The 24493-nt window shown below is 46.1% G+C and overlaps 1 protein-coding gene across 1 annotated transcript in view; it reads right to left on the bottom strand.

Moving 5' to 3' along the window:
- The window catches only part of IGF1R (insulin like growth factor 1 receptor), a 1701728-nt gene that overhangs the window by 1479189 nt on the left and 198046 nt on the right, over nucleotides 1-24493 (bottom strand). The window contains exon 3 of the mRNA XM_069625053.1: nucleotides 2750-3301. Coding sequence (XP_069481154.1) covers nucleotides 2750-3301 — 552 coding nt within the window. The remainder of the gene's footprint in view (nucleotides 1-2749; nucleotides 3302-24493) is intronic.

Here is a 24493-nt window from a genome sequence, read left to right as displayed (position 1 = left end):
AGCAATAGAGATCCTCCATCCATCCAACTGGTGGAAGCTGGCGCTAATTTTTGAAGCACTGCAGGTATTTGCTCATTACCTCGAGGGAAAGCTGGTTCTGGTTCACACAGAGTACCCAGCCAAATCGTACATAAGCAAATTGGGGGGTAAAGGGGTACTTGTCCCGAAGCCCTAACCTTGTTGGGAGCTCAAATAGTTTGTGGTCAGAGGTTCATCTCCTGGCATATCAGCTGGTTATCTTCCAGGAAAATTGAAGTCAGGAAGACTCACTTTGTCATATTCTCTATTCCCCTGAATCTCAGTCTGACCCTCCTTCAAGCCAATCCACTCTATGAGACAGATCATATAGCCAACGCAAGAAGCATGAATAAGCAGGACGTTTAAGTGATTCTTAACCCTTCCAGGGCCAAGTACGTGTATTGAACGTCATTAGCACTATGCTCTGAATGGCAAGGACAAGATTTATCGATTGAAAAATGCGGATAACAGTGCCCAAGAATTCCTAACACTGCTAAGCACTTAAACACCAAGAGCGTTCGACACCATGATCAAAGCACTTGCAAGATTAAACTAGGACTATGGCAGTTCCCTCTAACGAGACAGGACAAAGACTGCATCTCTAAGGTGACACAGAATAATCAATCTTTTCTGATAGGCCTACCAGCTTCACATACCCAAAGCTCCTCCTGCACCACTTTCCTACACTACACCACACTAGGCTGTTATTTTCCCAACTGAAGATAAGCTTGCTGCTCTAGGCAAATAACAGCCTCCAGCGGTCATTCAAATCCCAGAAGTTGCCCCTTACCAGGTCATTCATTCTTGTTTTTCTTTGAATACTAGGGCGTGTAATCTGTGTTAGTTCTGGGAAAAGACAACTGCAAAATGCTACAAATAAAATAAATCCTCACCTGGGACATCGGACAACTTGAAACCCGAGATATTTTAAGCTAAGTAAGTGTAAACATTGGCTTTCGATTTGTCTCGCTACCTAATACGCAAATAGGCGTTATACAATTAAAAAAAGTGGCAATTGACAAATGCAGCCATCTCCACATAGTTGAACATTGCCGAAATAGACATTTTTCGATATAACTATTTTAACATGTCTTACTTGTGGCTAATATGTTGTAGAAACGAGTAAAGGAAAATTGCACTCATTTAAAAAACAAGGGAACAAATTAAAAGTTTGACCGCAGTAATGAGGGCTTGAAATCAAATAGCAAACACAGCAATAGGGCTCAAGGCTGGAGTACAATAAAAAGGACCACATGTATTTGTTTTGGTTTGCACAGTGTGGACTTAGCTCTAATCTTTTCGGCACAGAAACAAACAGCTAGCATTTTTAAATGTAAAAAGGAACCGATTCTTCCTTTGCCCATGGTTAAGTGATAACAAAAACGGACATACACTTACCACACAGAAGTCCCTAACAATAGAACCTTAACGTATCTGTAAGTCAAAGAACAATTATCTCAGTTCTTCCTGCAGCGAATTAAAAACTAACACGTCAAAAAAACACCCCCTCATTTTGTTTTATGGAAAGAGTGGCAAGGCCAACACACTGTGAAGTCCCTCTTCTGCACAGAAGGGGACGACTCAGGAGTGTGCCTGCACGCGTGCGAGAGGTGGGCAAGAGACAACACGATGATTGGCAATGCTTGCAGTGCACCAAGGCTTTTCAACTACTTGGTATTTCTTCAGTTTAGGATTCCAGTTCACTACTTTAGAACGCCTCCGGGCAACAATAATGCAGCAAACCTACTCCGATCGGATCCATCAGCCCAGCACATTGAACACGCACAGGTTATTTCTGCGTTTTCAATAACATGCCGGTAACCTTGTGGAAGGAGATTTTGTGAATCATCATTTACAAAGATCCAGGAACACCCTTACAAATCTCACTGGGGTTTGTCTCGGCACCCATGCAGAATAATAAAATATAATTGACAAGTCTCAATGGGTTCCTTCCAACCAACTGACCTAAGACTTGCTGGCAGACAAACATTTCCCAGAGCGTAGATATCTACAGCACACGTGAAAACAATTTACCAGCAATAATTCGAATCATCCATTGTTGTGGTGTAAACAAAGTCAACGAATCGGTAATATCATTAAAGGCATCTCCCCTGTTACACATCACATCGCAATAGTTGATCACAGAGTGCAACGAGGCTTTGTTTCTAAATAAAAGCCTCATCCAGACAAGAACCACTGATCTAGAAAAATATTTGGGATCAAAATCACTAACATTTTCTCTCCACTTTGCAGGGAACGACAAAGCCTCAGTAATTTAATACAAAACAGCTGACACTTTATAATGTTCTTTGTCACACCACCTTTAAACAGTGCACTAAAGGTTGCATTATTAGACACATGTACAGATTAATTAGGCATACAATGCATAAAATGTGTTACCATTAGCACAAACACAAACATCATTTGCTGTGGAAACGACATCCAACAAAAAGAGCACACTTTGCAGCCAGAAATCATTTTCGAAATATCAGCAGGCTATAAGAGCAAAAATAGTAAAAAACACACTGGGACTCTTCACTTCAAATATTTTTCAAGTTTAACATCTAAACTTGAGGTACCAAAACAACTACAATGCTATGGCAAGTAAAATCAAAATGCAAACATTCAATTGAAAGAGCCGTAAAAAACATTGCCCTAGAGTGTTCTCACAATAGCCCATCTGAAAAATGAAAGTGTGGGTTCAGTTTATGTTTAAACAGGCACTTCTTACCTTGCTGGCAGTGGTTGGCAGACCAACAGCGGGGATTATATTCGTTGTTAATTGAGGTTTTCTCACACAAGGGCTTCTCTTCCATTGTTCCAGGACATAGGTCTCCACACTCTTTTGGCGGCTTATTCCCAACTATATAGTTGTTGTAGACAGCCTCCAAAATCAGAGACCAGTCGACAGTGGAAAGGTAGCAGAGATCAGAGTTCTTCTCTATCCGGAGTGCTCCACGGGGAATACTTCGAAGGCTATGCAGTCCGATCTCCTTTAGGTTAGTCATTTCAAAGATCACCAGGGCATAGTTGTAGAAGAGGGCCCGCCCTCGAATGACAGTTAGGTTGGGGAAGAGGTCACTGAGGCTCTCCAGGCCTGAGACGCGAAAAAGCAAAAGGTAGTCTGTGATGACGGTCAGCTTCGGGAAGCGAATGTTGCGGAAGTCGTCAGGCTTGGCATTTGAAATTAGCAGGATCTGAAGATAGCCCTCTATCACAGTGCAGTTCTCCAAGCGTTTCAGCTCATCAACGCTGTTGCGAATGTCGATGCTCGGCCAACAAACTATCATTGCAAAACAGAAAAGAAGAAGAAAATTAGCATAAAACATTTTACAAAGACAACAGAACAATACTTTAACAACACACATTAAATTGCACTACTATGTAAAAATCAACAATATTCACGTGTATGTATATTAAAAATAAGGTACCAAGAGTTCCATCGAGACAAATACCCAGATAAACACCCTTGTTCTTTAGTAAATTACAATCATGGGGGAAAGGCAGTGGATATTATGCGATGACCCACGTCTGGGAAATACTGCTTGAATGCATAAAAATACTGCGTACCTACATTTCCTGCAGGGTGGTTGCTTATGAAGACATACAAAGAGAGACCAATAAAATCAAGTTTATGCGCACAATTTTGATTTGTATAGAACAACCAGAAAATCCTGTGCATCACCATCAATCTGCTCTTATAGCACAACTAAGAGGCATAGCATTGTGAAAAATCACAAACCCGAACTCCAAAGGAGGCAATCCAAGCACTGAAATGATCAATACAACGCAAACCACATCAGAAGATTCAAGGTACGTTTCAACACATGAGGAAGCATCGTACAAATCGATTCCTTGTCAAGCATTTAACACAGTTCTCAGACAATCGGTGCTGTAAACAATTCTTTGTAAATTTCTTCAATTAGCAAATGTGTTCAATATTACCAATTTCTTGTGGTTTTTGGAATTATTATCGCCTGTAGTTAACAAGCAATGAGATTGCTCAACCATCTACTCCATTTAAATGACCTTTGTGCTAGTTAGCCTGATGCATTTTCCCATAAATAGTATATGCTTTGTAGCTCTCAGCTGGCCCATGTTTGAAGTGTCTGCTTAGCCTTCAATACTCTTTTAGTCAAGATGTATCAGTCACCTTCCAAAACAATTTTGTATCTCTCAAAGAGAAACTTCAAGCTGAACCAGCATATCAAAATCTGAGGTCACTTTCTTCTAGTAGGTAAGAGCTCAAATTGGATCATAAATAAATATAAATAAATTGAATTCAGATCTAAATATGAACATTGTTAATTAGCAATTAAATAATTGCATTCAATTCTTTGAGATTTAAATAAATACAAAAAGGCAAAATGGGGATTTAAATAAATTCAAAAAGGCAAAATGGGAGCAATTAGTCAGTCAAAGAAAAAATGGGCACAAACATTTGCATGCATGCCATCCTTTCATTTCCCAAATTCAGATTAGACCGTTTTCAGTCCTTCAAGGTCATAACCCTAAGAAGCAGCACAGCGGACAGCAATGGCGCAAGCAGATATTGACATCACCGTTATTTGAGCCTATTCTGCGAGGGGGGGGCAATGTCTTCAAAAGCATTTGCAGTAGGAACAAAGTTAGAGGATATCCTGAAGATGGAAGCAGGCCTAATGATTCTACCTTTAAGTGCTTTTATTTTAAGCAAATTTCAGAAGTGGCAGTGGAAGGTACGCTTTGAACTAGTATAATGCTCAGCTACGGTGTTGCAGCAGAATACGAATTATCTACACTTGAATAGTGCATGGAGTCTTGATTCAATTAAACCACGGAGGCAAGCATTTTGAACAACCGCTGGTGTAGAGTATGTAGCAAGGAGGCAGAAGGGGAACCATCGCTCCTGGATTATGGGATGCCACCAGGGGCTTGTTTATCCCTCGCCCTTTTTAATATCTTCACGGTTCCCTTCTTCGACCTCCTGGAAAAAAAATAAGTTGGCTTCACAAACTACGCGGATGACACACTGTCATCCCACTGTCTGGGCATTACCAAGAGGATGAAGAGTCTTAATAGAATATATAATCTCATTCAAACCTGGATGGTAAGTAATGGTGTGGCACTAAATAAAGAGAAAACAGAACTGATTGGCACAGAATCCAAACTACGGAAGATGGGTAAGAAATACTCCCATAGTAGCAGGATGGGACATTAAGATCAAAGATAAAGTGAAGACGCTGGGAGTTTATTTGGATAAGAACCTGAATATGCGGGCCCGTGTCAACAGCTTAATATCGTCGACCGCCTATCACATTAAATTGTTAGCGCAGATTCGCCCTTTCCTCTCCCATACCAGTTGTGAGACTAGACAGAACCATCATAGGGTCAAAAATGTACTATTGCAGTAGCCTGCGTGTGGGCATTGTGATGTCAGACAGCGCCAGATTGCAAACTGTGCAAAATAGTGCTGCTAAAGCGATCGATTATGGACCTCAGGAGGAAGGACCATGTGTCTGCAGCCAGAAGTAGTCTGCACTGGCTGCCATCGAGGCCAGAATTCAATTTTATCTCCACCTGATCACACACAAATGCCTGACTGGGGTTAGTCCTTCATACTTGAGTCAAGTGCTGCTTAATAATGTAAGTACCAGGACCCTCAGATCAAACACCCTGAAACAACTTAAGATCTCTGCATGTATGCATGTGAAGAAATGTGCTTTCTCCATCGCCGCTCCAAGAGCTTGGAATGCCATTCCGCCAGATTTTAGGACAATCAGCGCCACTCCAATCTTTAGGAAACAATTGAAGACTTGGCTGTTTAGGTGATGCTGATGGGAATGTTCTCCCGAAGCTTGGCTCTGTTATTTGTTGTTGGAAGCCCCACTGTACTACATGTTACCTGCTCTCTGCGCATGTAAGCCCCCAGGTTATTTGGTGCGCTATACAAATATATTAAGATAAGATTATCCCACCCAGAAAAATGTAGTGTACCAATATCTTCTGATTACATCATGATGATAAAGTTCAGATTTTTGGACGGTATGGCTGTACGTGAACCCCCCTCACCTCCAGTGATAGAGAACACTAATTAAAATAACATAGGGTTGTGGAATGCACAGTGATGAATAAGTAGAACCTGGTTTGCAGCACAATAATAGTCCTTGCCATGGTAATGCAATACAAATAATCTCAAGTGCCACACTTACAAGTAACCTCTGTCACATGGGGCATGGTACTTGCACCTCTCTGTTGCTCCCCACCAAATTAGGACCATAATGCAGTTATCTAAATTGAGGGGAGATATTCAGCTTCTGCACAAAGCTTGAAAAGCCTGGTTAGCTCAACACAAAATGCTACGTACAGCTAATGTTTACTCCAACGGTTGCCACACAAAACTACCGATGCGATATTAACTCAGTGTATTTGTACATTCGAATAAAAGGAGCATTAGAATACCTCTAGAAGAAATTAAAAGAATAACATGACACAATGGACAAAATGTTCAGGTTTCCCTCTCATGTGGAAGTTAGATTTGTGGTACAGTATGAATTTGTTCGCCATAGGTAGCATCTAACCAATGTTTGATGCCTGATGCAGAACCTGATTTTAGTCCTTATCATCGCATCCTCATTTTGAGATGTATATGAAACTTCAGTTGAAGGGGCGTTAAGGTGATGGTTTAAAAGCAAAACCCTTGAAGTCTGGCAAGTGTTGGAAGATACGCTAGCTTAACCGAGCCCCCATTGTGCAGCCACATGAGCACACTGATGGCTAAGCCCCCGCCCACACTGCCAGCCTCCTTCTCAGTCATTCGACCTACAAAGCGAGTGTCAGTTGCTACTTTTGCCACCACCTTCACTCCCCTCCTACTCCTGCCACTGATTCTCACTCTGACACAGCCCTCACTAATTTTCAACTCGCCATCTCCAACATGGACATCTTTGCCCCTGTCATGAGGATCCGCATGAACCCGTCTCCAAGTACAACTCCTAGTATCACTCTGACCTGGCCATTCTGAAATGCAAGTGCAGAGCAGCTGAGCGGAATCAGATTCCGATTTAGTGGGGCAGGGGGTAACATTAAGAGAACTTTTACCCTTCCCTACTTTAACCCAACTTGTATCTTCCTTGATCTCACTGGGCTCTCCAGTACATTGCTAATTAGTCCTTACAGCACCTAGACTTGGGTATACTGAGATATTACGCAAGTCTAGAGAGTCCCCATCTCCCCAAACAGGAATCATGTAGTGTGCAATGGAGCCCTGGCCTTTCTGTATATGTCCCTTTTATAAGACCCCTTGAATGCTTGGTTATTTGCTCTATCCCCTCTTCTGGTAAGTGGGGCTGTACATCTATGGCTACACTAGACGTTTGCCCATTGTTTCACCAACCTGTAACCGCAATTGGCGGAAGAATTTTCTCGAGCCCTTATTTTGCTGTCTTCGTGGGGTGCTACAGTTTTTTGGACTTCTTTTGCCTTTCCCCGGTTTCATTCTCTTTTCCCAGTGGTTTTACTGATACCTGGGCTAAAATTGGTAACTCAAGCAGACTTCTACTAAGGAAAAGGGCCTCAGGTGCTGTTTGTGCTATCAGAGATTCAGACCCTAAAATTAACACTGTAGGTAACACCTCAATTTTCACTGGCGTCTGTGCCTGTATCGGTTCAGTTATACTGGGGGGCCTCGGTTGAGCTAAGACTTACCTTCTAGCAATCGGGCTGCAAGCAAATCAATGACCTCCAGGGTGAAATTCCACACCTCCACCAGGCTTAGTCAGCGCTCACCCCCGCTGTAATCAGTGTGGACCTGCCAAGTCCCCCCCATCCCCTCAAATCTCCACTTTGTGGGTTCTGTTCAATAGCTGTAATAATTCCTCAGAATTAGGCACACAACCATCAGACCCACTCCCCTCTGCAATTTCCACCTTTATATCCTGTATCACATTTATGGCAGCGGGAGTACCGATTATTACGTCATTAGTCACTGTCCCCGAATCTGAGACCACATCAATTACTGAATATGCCTTAAGTTAACCCTGATGGAGAATCTTTTTGCTCTCAAAAGAGCCACCATTACCTGACACAAGAGGGTCAATTAGAGCACCCACAAATCTGTTAACAAGGGTTTTATAGAACCTGGGAGGCTCAAAGGTACTGAGACCCACAGTCACCTAAGCCTGGACAAAATAACAACCCGTCAACAAAATCACAAAAGTTGTATGGGGATCAAGCGAGAATGGAACAAAGTCCGGGACCTGCTCACGTTTACCCGGCAGGTCTTCTTTCCAGTCCTCCAAGGCGAGCCAAGTTAGATAGGGGTAGGCTCAAAGTCCACAGTCACCTAATCCCAAAACAGGCCTCACCACCAAGTTGTCACCACAAGGAGCAGACGCAAGTCATTTAAATATGCACAATAAATCCTGCAATTTTAGCTCCAAGTTATTTTTGTTAAGAGTCTGAACCGTAGTCTCATTTGCGCATGGATGGAGAAAAGCAACTCTCCGTGGTGGGGGTCTCCCAACAACTATGCTTCTTGGAGACTCCTGAAGACTACTGGGTACTCCCGGGCAGCGGATACGTATCACAAACAATGGGTTCAGGTCAGTGTGCCCAAAAAAGTAGAGGCCGTAACAGATCTTTTGGGCGGAGCATAGTGTTCGAACACACAAGGCTACTCGCTAAGAGACTGACAAAGTCAAAAGCATATTAAGAGCATTATTGCAAGCTACAACTGTGGGTTTTGACATCTCTTACTTATATTTACAAAACGTTTCACAGCCACTGACCCGGCACTGCACACCAAACACAAAACGCGCTGCTAGACACCGTTGCGCTCGGCGCAGTGTGTAGGCATTTGAAAGCTCCTCCTTCCTGCTGAAACAATGGAAAGCACAAACAGACTCAGTTGCAACCCACAACTTGCATGTAACTCGTTGCTGGTCCAAAACACACTGCTACCCACCGTCTCTTTCCCCATCTCTCCCACCCTCAAGGAAGCTCAGCAATCATGGCCATCATCCTATCCTGTCTAGACTACGCCAATTTCATCTATCTCTGCGCCTCCGCTTTTCAACCCAGAAAGCTCCAACGGATCCAGAACTCTGCAGCAAGGCTCCTCCTTGCTCTCACACCCAGAGAACACATCTCCCCTGCTCTCGGGGTGCTACACTGGCTGCCAATCACCCACTAGCCCTCTTTCAAAGCCATGTGCATTACACAAGCAAGGTCCCAAATGCCTCCAAGACAGTGCACACGTAATCCCCCAACCAAAGATCAGTTTCTGCACACCACCTGGTGGTGCCTCCTTTCACTTTCACCATACTATAGGGTGAAAGTGAAAGGAGGTTCCTCCTCTTCAGTCCCGACTCCCTTCCTCTGACCCTCCGTCTCAGAGGACCACCTATTTTTCAGGAAGGACCTTAAAGCCTGGCTCCCCCAAACCCTGCGACCTGAAACACGGCTGCAAACCCCAGGCACAAGCACAGGCCTGCAACTACTAAACCCCCTGCGCTACTTGGTCTCCACTTAATTACTTGCTTCACCTGCATGAATCTGAGGGGGGCAATGTGGCACACTTTTTAACGACTACTGCAGGGTGGGCAATGTGTGACACCGGAATGGATTTGGGGTGTACTAGTTGATACACTCGGACTGTTCCTATGGTGGGCAATGTATTGTCCGTCAATGCTTTCTATGGCCGGGCATTTCTCAGCACTGGAACTGCCTGAGGGGGTATCAGGTAATATTATCCCCACCAAAAATATTGCCGTACATATGGTCGTCGGGAACGGCCATAGGCGATATTTTTGGTGGGGATAATTTATGGGGTAAATGGATGGGGGGGTTGCAGGGGTGTCCCCCGCTCTCTTTTAAAATATATGGGGGGTGCAGGGGTGTCCCCCACAGGTTCCATGGGGTAATATCGCCGCAAAAATATGGCAAAATGTTTGTATGGCAATATTTTTGCGGCAATATTATCACATGGAACCCCTGATGGGGGTAACATTTGGAATTGGACAGAATTGAGATTGTCCACCATATTGCACTTAGAAGAACATTGTGGGGGGACACAATACACTTCGACTCACTCTTGAAGACGAGAAATGTGAGACACCTGGATGGACCAGGGGAAGGGGGGGGGTGGGGGGGGGGAACCATGCGCTGCATCTCGACTACATAGCGGTGGATAATGGATCACTCTTAAGGTCTTTCTCATTTCACACCTTTCTTCTGAAGGGGGCAACATGTCGCATTTGTATGGTCCCTGAGAAGCGGCATCGTATCCACACTCAGATGATCGGTGAAGGAAGGGCAATATATATTGCACTTAGATTTATACCGAGAGTGGGCAGTTATTTCCACTTAGATGCAATTGCCGGTGATAGCCGTGTACAGCACTTGGAAGGGTGCGAAGGCAACAAAAGCGCTTAATTTTGGTCAAGTCCACAAGGGCATCCTATGGTTTTGGTTCTCGCAGCTGGGCACAGACTCATTTACGGTTTCTAGCCAATTGTAGAATGTACCTCTAATGCAGGTGTTGGCAGAATGCCAGCTCGATGGCTAAGTGGGGTCTTGAAGGTAACCAGAGAATATTAGATGGAGGCTTGCAGATTGCACCGATCATAAGTTATCCACCCAGAGGTGTCAGAATTATGCCGAATTTAGAAACTCAAGGTGTCTCTTGTTTTTAACCAATGTTTTTTTCCCCTCTCGCAATCCGCACCATTGGAATTAGCCAAAGGTGTGGCCTCACTCTGCACGCATTTGCTCTCACATAAAAGTTGAATGATACAATGCACAACACAGCTGTCATAAGAACATAGCTAACTTTCACAACAAAGAAATTTGAACAGTAGGTGCACACAATTGTCTATTCTCTTACACACCCTCTATATTTCCCTGTGGTACCCCTCCACATCCCTACACATGCCATTTAGACATGGGCAGCTAGCAGGGACGCAGCCAGGCCCTCATAACCTTTAATGGCCATTATGTCCAGAATGTATACTAGCACCTCCCAACTTTCCCAGAATTTGGACTTCCGTTCCTCCGAGGGAGTTCAACCTACACCGCGTTGGGGCCATACCCATTGTGAAAGGCGCTATACAAATGACGAAATTAAATTCAAAAGGTTTTCGCTTTGTTGTATCTCGCACTACTACTAAAGTGTCTTCTTTCCATATCATCACAGTTGTCATATTCATTATTATTAGTAAGTTCCTAAATTGCACACCAAGGGTTATTTCATTTGAATGGTACATGGCACTGGCCCCTATGCAATAATGAAGAACCTGAGAAGACAATGGGTGCACTATTGGGTGATTTGGCATATATTTATAAAGCTTTTTTTGCTTCCAAGAATTGACCACCAATTTACAGTGAAATTCTGCAAGAACCGCTTGCATTGACATAAAAAAGAAAGATGGATGCTTTTCGTTTCTGAAAAGCCTTAGTTGCTGTAGTGCACCATGGAAGGTATATACACGTTTTATTTGGCCACATGGCACACCTTTTTAATCAAATGTTTTAAAACAACTATTGGAAGGATAACTAACACCAAACCACCAAAAGGAACATCTGCACCTCTTTCTGCCCAACTGTTCAAATGTGTCGCAAATTCATCCAGTGGTTTGTGCTGTGCACTTGTTCAAAGGGTGCACATTTTCATCTTTGGGAAAAGGAATGTAATTTGTTAAAAATAACTCTTTTGTAATGCTCACCTTTTGAAACTCTGAAAAGATTTGCTCCAAACGTTCAAATTTAGGGGGAGCTTTGAGGGTTGTGTTAGACCCTACACAGGAAGTCGTTGCAACGCCACCTGGGGTCTCGGTGGTTAAGCCCTTCCATTTCCAGCGTTGCTGTGACCATATCGTGTTTTGACCAACCTATGGGGCGAATAGCGCTGTCATTAATTCTGGGTCTGGTTTCTTTATTGACCAATAAATAGTACATTCTAGTGAATGTCTTGTGGACGTCCTGATTTGAGTGAATATCCCTTTTTGTCTGGGTTAATCTATTTCCAGACATCCACCAGGCCTTCCCTATTGAGGGTGGTTGGGAAATGTTTGGTCATCACCTGTGTTGATTGCCTATTTGTGGATCGGACCAGGTGTTAAAATCTCCCCCTGTCACCACGGGGCCTCTACTGTTTCCCATTATAGTGGACAGGGCTTTCTCATTGAGTTGTAACCCGGGACGGATAGCTCCCTCAAGAGGGGCCTTGAGCCATGACTCTGTGTGGAATGCTCCAGAAATGGAGACCTCAGGGCATAGCCTGCTATCCGTGTGGAAAACTCTAGAAATGGAGACCTCAGGGAGAACCGCGGTGACCACTGGGCTTAACTTTAGCACCCAAACGTTGAACCTCGGAGCAACGTCCAGTTTTGGCAGGTCTGCTAACGGAACCCTCGGAGAACACTCCGGTACGCCCGTTAGGCCCTTTCGGCACCTCAGGGGAACCCCTGGTGACCGAGTTACTGGAGCACCTCCCGGTCCTGGAAGACCCCAGGTAGGAGTCCCCTGGACGGGGTGCCCTAAAAAGTAAGGAAATTACCAGGCGTTTCTTCTTTTCGTCAATGAAAAGCTGTAAATGAGGTGGAGGAACACGCTGAAACACTTCCTCCCACCGAATAAGATGACGTTGGGAGTGCTCGGACAGGGAGGGAGTCGCAGTAGAAGCACGAATCCCAGCGAAGTTCCAGGCCTAGACACTCCAAGCAGAGAGAATGGGGATCCGCCCTCGCGAAACGGCATTCGCATGAAGAACAGGATACGAATCCCAGACACTCCGGCATAGACGGAGGACTAGATGACTGTGGAACCGGAGGAGGAAGGAAGGACAAAGGGAATAAAAAATAAAAATTCCCAGTGATGCTAGTGCGTCCAGCCCCGACAGCACGGAGAAAAGGACTGAAGGGCGATGCGCGGGGCGGAGCTCAAGAGGGAGGGGTTACGGCCACATGCGGTACCCAACGTAAAAATAAAAGGAGGGCAACAATTTCATTTTTGATGCTTTTTGACAAATGTGCTCTGGTCCCGTCCCGAAAGACGGAAGGTCCCACAAGTATGGAGGAAAGGGGACGGGACGTAGGAGTATAAGCCTTACAGTGTCAACATTTGTCGTGTTTTCAGATTTGGGGTTGGCATGCAGAAGCACATTTCTGTCAATTTCTCATGCTTTTAAATAAGCACGTTCAAGAATAATAAAGTTACTCACCGTAGTGACTACCTTACTCCTAGTCCATAGTCCCCTTTCCTCCATACTTTTGGGACATTCCGTCCTATGGGACGGGACCGGAGCACTTTTGTAAAAAAGCATCAAATTGAAAATGTGTCGTCCTCTTTTTACGCGGGGTACCGCATGCGGCCGTAACCCTGCCCTCCTTAGCTCTGCCACACGCATCACCCTTCAGTCCTTTTCTATCGCCAGGTCTGAGACCATTTAAGAAATAATAGAGGTTACTTATTAGAGGGGATGGCGGGTAGGCGTATGGAGGAAAGGGGACTATGGACTAGGAGTAAGGTAGTCACTACGGTGAGTAACTATTATACTCCTACGTCCCGTCCCCTTTCCTCCATACTTTTGGGAGATTACCAAGCACTCCTTACAAAATAACAGGTGGATGGAACTCCTTTATTGAAAGCGGTTTTTAAGAACAGCTTGCCCGAACTGAGAATCAGCCCTGGAGCTCAGATCTAAGCAGTAATGTTTCACAAACGGTTATGGGGAAGCCCATGTAGCTGCTTTGGCAATGGTTTCCCAGGGAACATATTTTTGGAAGGCAATGGCAGCTGCCTTGCCCCGCACAAGATGGGCATGAATTCCCTTCGGAGACTGAAGGCCCTGAATGGTAGAAGCTTCAGAGATACAGGAAGCAATCCATTGGGATATAGTTGCTTTCGAGGCTGGCTATCCTTTTGGCTCTCCAAAGGTCACCAAGAGTTGGGAGGTGCTCCGAAGATTAGATGTTCTGTCCAAATAAAATGTAAGAGCTCTCCTTACATCCAAATTATGCAGAACCCTCTCGGCATCTGAAGCCGGTTCTGGGAAGAAGACTGGTAAGGAGACTGGTTCAGATGAAAATCAGATACCACCTTTGGAAGGAAAGAAGGATTGGTCCGGAGGATAACCTTATCCTTGTGAAAGGTGAGGAATGGATGCTCTACCGACAAGGCCTGAAGCTCGCTTACACGCCTTGCCGAAGTCACCGCAATCAGAAAGGCTTTTTTCCATTAAATAAATTTCAAGTCTGCCGTAGCCATGGGCTCGAAGAGTTTATGGCATAAAGCAGCAAGGACCACATCCAGATCCCACTTGGGATGCGGGTTGCGCACAGGTGGATAAAGATGCAATAGACCTGCAAAGTGCCTTTTAATGACAGGGTTTGTCAAAGAAAAGGAGCAAGAGTCCGTAGACAGGTAAGCGGCAATAGCCGACAAATAAGTCCTACAAGACATGCATGCCCGAAGCTGCCAGATGAGAAATGAAAGCCAGGACCGTATCGATGACAGCTTCTCTGGGTTCCAGCTTTTTTGCTAAACACCAGTGACAGAAACAGAGCCATTTGCTCCTACACAGAGACCTTGTCGAAGGCTTTCTAGCCACCTGGACGATACGCATATTATCCAGGGACAAATTGAAGCTTTCTAAAGATTTGAACTCAGGCACCAGGCCGCCAAGCTAAACGATTGTGGGGAGGGGTGCCACATCTGCTGATCGCTCTGGTGAAGCAGGTCAGGAATCAGCAGGGGCTTGATCGGTGAGCAGACTGACAAATGCTGAAGCTCCGAAACCAGAATCTGGCTGGCCACCACGCGGCTGACGGGAGTGTGAAATTCAACGTGTTCCTAAGCTTGCATAGCGCCCGATGAATCAGAGGAAGAGGCGGGAAGGCGTAGGCCCTCAAGTTGTGCCACGGAATCTCAAGAGCATCCCCCAGAGAAGAAGCTCGAGTCCGTTCCTGGAAGCATAAAGAGGAAGTTTCCTTTTTGATGTCGTCGCAAAGAGGTCCACTTCTGGAGTGCCGCAATGGAAGAAAATGGCAGAGAGGATCTCTCTGTTCAGTTCCCACTCGTATTTGACCACCGCTAGCCAGATGAAAGAGTCTGCCGTCACATTCAGCTGGCCTGGAATATGTACCGCCAACAGCCAAAACCTGTGCTGAAGGGCCCATTCCCAAATCCGAATGGCTAGATCTACAAGGGGGGGTGTCCTGGTACCCCCCTACTTGTTGACGTAAAACATGGATACCGCATTGTCCGTGCGGATGCAGACCACCTTGTTCACAATCCATGGCTTAAAAGCTTTGAGCACCAGGAAAATCGCCAGAAGTTTCAGATATTTTACGTGAAATTGTCTGTCCTGCGGCGACCACAGGTAGAAAACCTGAAGATGATCCATTGTCGCGCCCCACCCGATAAAGGGAGGAGTCAGTCGTAATGGTCACCTGAAGGAAGGGCTCCTGAAAAGGCGCACCCACCGACAGATTGCTGGAAGAAGACCACCAAGGGAGATTTGTCATCATGTAGGGTGGAACCAGGATCATTCTGGTGTCCGGGTCCACTGCCTGGAGCCAGGAGCTCCGGAGAGCCAACTGCGTAAATCGCATCTTGAGACGTGCAGGGGAAGAGCAAGCACGCTCGAGGCCACAAGGCCCAGAAGCCTCTGGAACCACCATGCAGACATGCTCTCCGACTGAATGAAGACTTGACTTCTGGTTAACATATCCGCCATTCTGTCCACCGCACCCTGCAGTCGATCGTGTTCCAATGGAAACCCAGGAATATCAGGTGCTAAGAAATCGTCATGGAGGATTTCCACCAGTTCACAGACAGCCCAAGACTCAACAGAAGCTGAAGGAGAGACTGAAGATTTTTCGAAGGGCTTTCACCGGACAGGGACTGTGCAGAAGCCAGTTGTCCAAATATGGATACACAAATACCCTGTAGCCTTAAAAAAGCCGCAATGACTGACATCTTTGTGAAGACACGCAGCGCAGAGCTGAGACCAAAAGGGAGCACTCGAAACTGATAATGCTCCTCTCCCAGGGAGAATCGCAGATGTTTCCGATGCGGGTTCCAGATCAGGATATGCATATAAGCACCCTGAAGGTCCACAACACTGAGCCAGTCGCCCTTCTGAAGAGAGGACTTTATTTGGCAGGGCGTAATCATCTTGAATTTCTCTTGGTGAAGAGAAAGGTTGAACTGGGAAAGGTCTAGAATGGTGTGCAGGCCAGCTTGGTTGGGTTTTGGCACTGTAAACAGACGAGAGTAGAAGCCCTCCCCTTGTTCCCCTAGGGAAAGGGGCTCTATCGCCCTGAGATCCAGAAGCATCTGGACCTCGGCTCTGAGGGAGGGCGTCCCTGACTGTTGAAAGGGAGGATTGAAGGGTGGGGGAGGGGGACGGGGAAAGCAAAAGCCCGCCCGAGCAATCAACAAAACCCACCGGTCGTCAGTGGCGGTTTGCCACGCCTCCAGATGAGACGAGCTACGTCTTCCCACCGGAGTCTCGTGCGAGTGCCAAAAAATATAATTTTGCAGACTTTTCGGCTCAGAGACTGCCTGTCCCTGAAGTGGAGGCTGACGATCGAGAGAAAAACCAGCCACGTTGCTGCATCTGGCGGGTGTTACCCGGCGGAGGATCAGTCCTGCGCGACCTGCGATCTTGGAACCCTCTAAAGCCTGAAGAGGCTCGAGATAGGGACCCAGATCTCTGACCTTTAACTGGGGCCTTCACGAGCAGCGACAGAGACTTGGCAGTTTGCGTGCTTGCCTTAGTCTTGGTGAGCTCGTCATCCGTTGAAGAATGAAACAACTCTTTGCCATCAAAAGGCAGGTCGAGAACTTTATCTTGGACCTCCTTCGTTGCATGAAGCCAAGCCTGATGAGGTGTCCACCCCCATCATGAGGCCACGAGCCGAGGTGTCAACGTGATGCGCAGCAGCCTCTGCACCGACACCCTGCCGTCTGACAAGCCGCCTTTAAAGTCCTCCGGCCTGTCAACAGAAATGCACTTCTGGAAGTCAGCCAAATCTCTCCACAGTTTCATATTCGCCACCACCAGGATGAGCTCCGCGTTGGCCTGACGCAATTGCAGCGCCATATTGGCAAAAATCTTCTTGCCATGGAATCGAGCAATATATCCACCTTGGACAGAACTGCAGCTGCAGCTGCAGAAGACGCAAAGGCCGGCTTGGATTGCAGAGTGGCGTCTGCTACCACCGTCAAGGACGGGACCGGACATGACGCCAAGGCTACTTCCTCGGAGGTGTGAAGCCTGTAGTGGGCGTCAATCCTTTGATTAATGTGCAGCTCGGTGTGGGGTTTATCCTAGACCTTGCGGGCCTCGGCCAGGACATCCCTCTGAAGGAACAGGCCGGTGCGGTCCTGTGGAGACCAGGTTAGCGCCCCCCAAAGCACCCCTTCCTGCGGAGCGGGTGCCTCAGGCACTGGTATGTCAAGGAGTGACATCATGTCCAGTACCCAGTCGTGAAATGCTCGGACAGAGCAGGGCTGGTCCTCACTGTCCTGATATGCCAAAGGGTCGTCTAGAACATCCTGATCCCCCGGCTGCAACGCAACCAGCATCAGATTGATATCACGCTCTGCTGTAGTCTTGTCCACCAGTGACAAGGGTGGCAGAGGCGGAAGAGCCTGAGGAGGGCCGGGAGGCAGAGGAGGTGCTGCCGCTGGGGCGACAGGCGCCGTGACAGGAACTGTCAGGGCAGGCAACTGAGTCAGAGGGCAGATTTCTCTAAAAAGATCCTTAAAGTACTCCCTCATGGGATCAGAGTTCATTAGACTATGAAATTTCCCAAAAAAGGCATCCTCTGCCTAGACCTTTGGCGCTGGAGTAGGCAGAGGCCTCGCCTGAGGAGCATAACCCCACAAACGCAGTGAGGGGGGCTGCCAAGAGGGCCTGTCACCAACCGGATCTACATATACCAATGGGGCAAATGTAGGTGGAAACGAGGCCGAATGTGGTAGTGGCATCCGAGCACGCCACTCAGAGGAAGGGCGAAACGGATTCACACTGTCGCGTGGAAAAGGTTGTCCACCGTAAAGAAGGCTCCCAGCACCGGCCGTCGATAGCATCGGTGTAAGGGAAGAATCCAAAATGGCCACCATAGTCCACGCTGGAAGGCCCGTCATTTTGTGAACATCTGAGGAGAACTGCGTCACATGTGTAAATGAGGCAGTTCACTGCACAGATTGGTCAGGAGACTGGACTGAAATTTTAGCCTTGACACAAGGATCCTCGGTAGAGCCGGTACTATGGGGCATTGGACGTTTCCTGGTCATCGTGTCCCTTGAATTAGCCTCCAAAGGAGGAACCTCGGCAACGCCGGTAACAGAGAAGTTATGGTCGACGACCTCTCCCTGTGCCCACTCAACAGAACCGGTAACTCAGCGAGCGTGGGAAAGTTGAGGAATCCACTTCACAGACAAGACCTTAACAGGCCTTGTCTGTTGGTACACACCTTAGCCGCGTTCAGAGGAACCTCAGAACAGAGTCCAGATTTAATAGCTCCCCTGAGAGGGGCCTCAAACCGTGGTTCAGTACAGAAAGCCCCAACAGAGGCCTCAGGGCGCACCCAGGTGTCTGTGTGGGAAGCTCCTGACAAGGATACATTGGAGGGAATTCCAGTACCCAATGCCTAAGCATGACTATGCTGGTTAGCACCTGATCAGTGAACCTCGGATCGTGGTCCGTTATAGGCAGGCCTCTCATGCAAACCCTCAGAGAAAACCTTGGTACGCCTATTAGGCATGCGAGGCACCTCAGGGATAACCCCGGTAGCAGAGCTTTTGAAGCCCCTCCCAGTCCTGGAGGACCCCGGGAAGGAGTCCCCCGGCCGGGGTGCCCTGAAAAGTAAAGAACTTACCAGGCGTCTCTTCGTTCGGTCAATGAAGAGTTGGAAATGCAATGGAGGAATCTTCTGGAAGATTTCCTCCCACCTACAAAGACAACTTTGAAGTGCCTGGACCGAAAAGGAGTCGCAGAAGTAACACGAGTCCCATTGGTGATCTGGTCCCAGACACTCCAGCAGAGAGAATGGGGATCCCCCCCAGCGAAGCGACGCTCGCAAGAGGGACAAGTGGCAAATCCCAGACGCTCCGGCATAGACAGAGGACTACGCGACCGCAGAACCGGAGCAGGAGAGAAGGACAACGGGAAAGAAAAAAAGGTCTTCCCAGTGATGCTAGTGTGTCCAGCCCCGACCGTGCGGAGAAAAGGACTGAAGAGCGATGCGCAGGGCGGAGCCAAGGAGGGCGGGGTTACGGCCGTGTGCAGTACCCCATGTAAAAAGAGAAGGACACATTTTTAATTTGTTGCATTTTTACAAAAGTGCTCTGGTCCCGTCCCACAAGACGGAATGTCCCAGAAGTATGGAGGAAAGGGGTCGGACGTAGGAGTATCACCTTTGGGTACCTTTGCTTGTGAAGGTTCTGGGCAGTAACTCTGCACTCTCTATCAAAACTTTACAGTTTGCTGCAATTTCTCCTTATTCTTGTGAATTCACCATATGGTATACTCTACTTGATCATAGATGGATGATTGCTGCTGGCAAAGAGCAGTGTTTTGGAACTGGTTGGTTTGCGGTAAATCTGACAATTTCATCTTGTTCTGATTTCACTAACACATCCAGGAAGACGATGGATTTTTTGCTTTGTGTTTCAGTGAATTTGGGATTAAGCTCATTGTCGTTGAGGAGTTGCACATATATATTTGTTGTTTTGATCTCTACATAGGATGGATTTTTCCTACCACCCCATGGTGAGGTTGGTGTATGAACGGGCAAAGGTTGGGCCCATTGCAGTTCCCTGAAGTTGACTATAGAAGCACTGTTAAAAAGGAAAACATTGTTCGCGAGAACTAGATGAATCATCTCAATTATCATTTTGCTGTGAGACATATAATTCCAAGACCTGGTATTGAGGAAATAGTTGCATGCTCGCTTTCCATCAGTTTGTTGGATCGAGGTGTATAGAGACACCACATCCAGCGTAGCCAGCATGAAAGTTGCTTCCCATGGTATACCATTGATTTTACCCAAAAAGTCCTTTGTATCTTGGAGAAAGGAGGGGAGAGTGAAAACTAAAAAAGGTAGAAGATTTTCAATCACATATTTGGAAACATTCTCCAAGGAGGCTCCAATTAAGTCACAATGGCTCTACCCAGAGGTTTAGTCATACTTTTGTGAAGCTTGGAAAGGAAATAAATGGTTGTCATAACTGGAAACATGTTATCGAGAAAACTGCAGTCATCATCATACAGGATGTCAGCTTCAGCCCATTTTTTAAGGAAAGTACTAGGTTTAGTGCTGATTTCTGCTGATGGATCAGTCTCTAATCTCATTTAGCATAGGGTATCTGAAAGTTGACCGACGGCTTCCTGAATGCAGTCTTTTTTTGCTTAAAATGACGATGTTGGTACCCTTATCAGAGGCCTTGATGATACCGTTAGGGAGGTATATTCAGTGAAAACACTTTGTTAAAGGGACATTATGGTTACAACTAAAACCGAAAAAGCATTGAAATTCGCCAGTTATGGTAAGTTAAGCAACCATAACTCGCGCCAGGAGAGAGCATTTGGGAAACACCTGCTCTGCAGATTTTTGAAAACCTTGTGCAATGGCATCTGCTATGGCCATCTCTGCTTCGCAACTAACACCACCACCACCACCTCAACAACCTGGAGAGCCTGGACAAGGGAACATGCGCAGAGATATAGAAGATGAGGATCAAGAGGAAGAAGAGGATGAGGAAGTCCCTATCTCGAGTACGCTGAGTGAGTCCTGGGTGAGGCAATTTTTTACTTTCGTTGGAAATGTCCCAAAGGCTTGTGGAAGCAAAGTGAAATGCACTGAGTGCAACTCAGCCGCAGGAATCCTGGCTTGAATTCCTATGGCACAACTTCAATGAGGCACGACACAAACTCCTAACCACCCGAATGCTCTGAGGAAGCCGATACCTTTCTCGGATAAGAGTAGGGTGACATTCTCCACCCAGTCATCTTCAACTGCTCCTGTTACTACAAAGGATACTCCTTTGGGGCAAAGGATCCCAGCGGCGGATTCACAGGCCATACAAAATGCTATTAACCCTTACCTTTCAAGGGTCACACTCCTAGGTTTGTACTGTGAAGCACCGATCTTTAGGGACGTAATATAACTTAACCTAGATCTAGGATTATAGAAGCAGCGTTAAAATCTACTGTTATCTAGATCTACTGCTTAAGAATTGATCCTACAAGAGAATCCCCACCCCCCACAATAACTCATTACAATTACGCATATGGCATGAAAAGGTGTTTGTTAATCAGAGTCCTCAAATTCAATTAGTTGCTTCCAAATAGATACTTGCATATCAGCTCACTTTGCTTGAATCACTGTCTAGCATAGCAATCCATAATAGCTGGCCTTGGTCCCACTAATGCACTGATGCAGCCAAACACGCAGTACTCGACACACAACAACATTGATAAAGGTAATGTTACTTATCATTGCTGCCCAGGCAACTGTTGGCACGCAATGTAATGTACAGTTTATCATTTAATATTCAGTCTATTGAATTCCCAGACAATCTTCAACACGTTTTAGTTAGTCACTTTAGAAACGTCTAATAGTAGGACATTGAAGTTGAGGGTATAAGCATCAGGGAACGTTTCCCTTTTAAGTGTCTTCTTCATCTCTAACAGCCATTAAAAATTGTCCATTTAGTAACGCAGAAAGCTTGATAGGTGGGAAGCCACATATTTGTTGATGTTTTTACATGTAGGAAAGCCTGCTTGAAAAGCAGGTACTTGATTTCTGTCTGTTCTCATCAAGGTCTGTAAAATTGCAACAAAGATAAGGGCAATAATTGATGTAAGTTCTTGTCAGTTAGGGATGTAACGGTATAACGGTATACCGTTAAAGATACCGTGAACCACTTAATTGAACAATAATAACCGTCACATTGTTTATACCGTTATACCGTTCATACCGTAAAGTGTGCTTTTCAATCTGATTTGGAAAGGCTGTAGTAAGCAAGTGCTGCGCAGTCTTGGTCTTGCACTGTTGGATGTGCCGTGTGCCAAGTAGTTTCAGTTGGAGCAGTTTTTAATGCCATTCCATAAACCACACGTGCCTGACACAAAATCAATATGTTAGCAATAGGAAGAATAGATACAGTGCCAAGAAGGAAAAGGGTTTACTTTGGGTTGGCGGCTTTGGGGTTTATATATTTATAATGGATAATGTTCTCTAAACATATGGCAATGGGGGATTTCCCTGGTTCTATCATTGAATTTAGATATAATAAGTCACACTGCGAAATTCACTCATCTCTGTGGGTATTCCCTGCTGCCATACCAAAGGGTAACATGTCCGTGAGTACTGAACACCTTTTGGCCCGCAAGTAAACTAAAGGATGTAACGTAAAGAGAGTGCGTCTGTGCGTGTGTGTGTGTGTGTGTGTGTGTGTGTGTGTGTCTGTGTGTCTGTGTGTGTATATGCGCACAAGCGTATACTACCATCAGCCTCCATTGATCGGTGGCATGCAGGTTATCAAGATGGCAACATGTTCATCTTCACCAGTAGCCAGTGGGGGAGCATAAAGCCTAAATGACCACTTAAGAAAAGCTATTCAGTTTGCTTTGCCAGTTGCAGCAGCCCCCCCCCCTCCTCTCCTCTCCACACATGTGTTTGTGTTTGGTGGAAGCAAGGCATTTCAGTGGAAAGTATGTTGAAAAGCCCAATTATGGCCCTGGGTGCCTGGTTTTGTTTGTGATGATAAATATGTCAATTTATGACCTTTTAGAAAATATTTAAGATTAGCTAACTCCACCTGCTATACCGCGATAACCATGATATACCGTCATTTGGCAAGAAGGTTATCGTACCGTCATAAAACTAATACCGTGACACCCCTAGCTGTGAGTCAATTGTACCATCATTAGGAATATTAAGTGAGGACTTACATACACACATAGGTAAGATAAAAACAAGAAAAATATAAACAATAAAAATACAAGATGTATTTGGGTGAAGTAAACAATGTATATGCAGCAGGTTGAAATAGATTAACTTAGATTGAACAAAGTAATGGGAGGAACTGGGGGCTTACTGAATGCTAGAAAGTAACGACATAAAGAAGAGCACACCCAACCCATACGTTTCACACTCAAGATAATCCTGCATGCTTCCAAGGCCAATCAAAACAGAATATGGCCTAATAGAACTTGGACTGTAATTCTGACTGTAAACTTTTTTTTAAACAAACCGTTTTTATTAGTTTTCTTCATGACAAAAATAGTAACAAAACGTTGCAACCACAGGCTGAGCAGCTCTCTCTCGTAGTCATTGGATGTCCCATCAGTCTCTTCCTCTGCATCTCACTCTCCCTTCCCTGCCTAGACCTCCCCTATCCCTCCCCGCTATCCCTCTTAGCCCAACATCACCCGCATAAGCCTATCCCGTCTCCAACCAAGTTGCCCAAATCTTTTGAAACTTTTGGAGGCACCCTCTGTTCCTAAATACCATTTTTTCTAGCTCTACACAGTAGTCCATGTCCTCCAGCCATTGCTGGAAGCAAGAGTGTCCGGGGTGCCCCATTCCTTCACAAGCCTCTTTTTCCCCAGGGTCAGAGCAGTCTGAAGTAGCGATTTATCCCATGCAGTGAAGCCGAGTCTCCCCACACATTTAATAGAAACAGTTTAGGGCAATCAGGGATTCATTTCTCCCCTCACCTTGTCCCAGAAGGATTTTACTATGGGTCACTCCCAAATCACATGATAAAAGGATCCCACCTCCCTCTTGCACTTTAGACATAGGGAGTCAGCTGTCCAGCCCATCCAGTCTCGACTATAATAAATTCTGTGCATCACCTTTCATTGTATCAGGCACAATCTTATTGTAACGCTCGCTTCAGTTGGTGACCCCAAGGCTTCCGTCCCCTCTTCCTCCTCCATGGGTCCCATGTTCCCTTCCCAGGCCGCCCTCAGTTTCAACAAAGGCTTGGAAGTGATGTTATTTAGCATTTGATATAAACACATGATCCCTTTTTCCCTTGATCTCCCCATCCATAATGTTAGCCTCTATAGGCGACCTGTCCGTTAGGTCCCATAGCTGTCGCCCCCCCCCACGACATTGCATGTTGCAAACGCATGAAAGTGTATTGGTCCCTCTCCATCAGCCTGTAGGTACCCAGCAGTTGTTGGAGGGATGTGCCAACTGTGTGATGCCTCTACTTGCCATTTCTGCTGGTTACCGAGTTTCGAGACTTCCGGCAAGTCTGCATTACCCCACATAGGAGACTCCTTAGTTGCCACCCCTCCCCAACACAGGGTCTTCAAGGCAGCTTTCCTAGCATCCAGCACGCTGGCCCCTGGCCTCGAGAGCCCGTGTTCTGCCCTACTACTGTAGAACACCTCTAGGGAAGGGACTGTTCCCCTTGTGCCCAAATCTCGCCCTATATGTGGGTTCTCCTTCACCCCGGAAAAACCATT

The sequence above is a fragment of the Ambystoma mexicanum genome, chromosome 11, assembly GCF_040938575.1.
Source record: "Ambystoma mexicanum isolate Mex_15411 chromosome 11, UKY_AmexF1_1, whole genome shotgun sequence".
Classification (NCBI taxonomy): domain Eukaryota; kingdom Metazoa; phylum Chordata; class Amphibia; order Caudata; family Ambystomatidae; genus Ambystoma; species Ambystoma mexicanum.
Note: the sequence above shows the minus strand (reverse complement) of the source record. Positions and strands in the feature narration are given on the sequence as shown.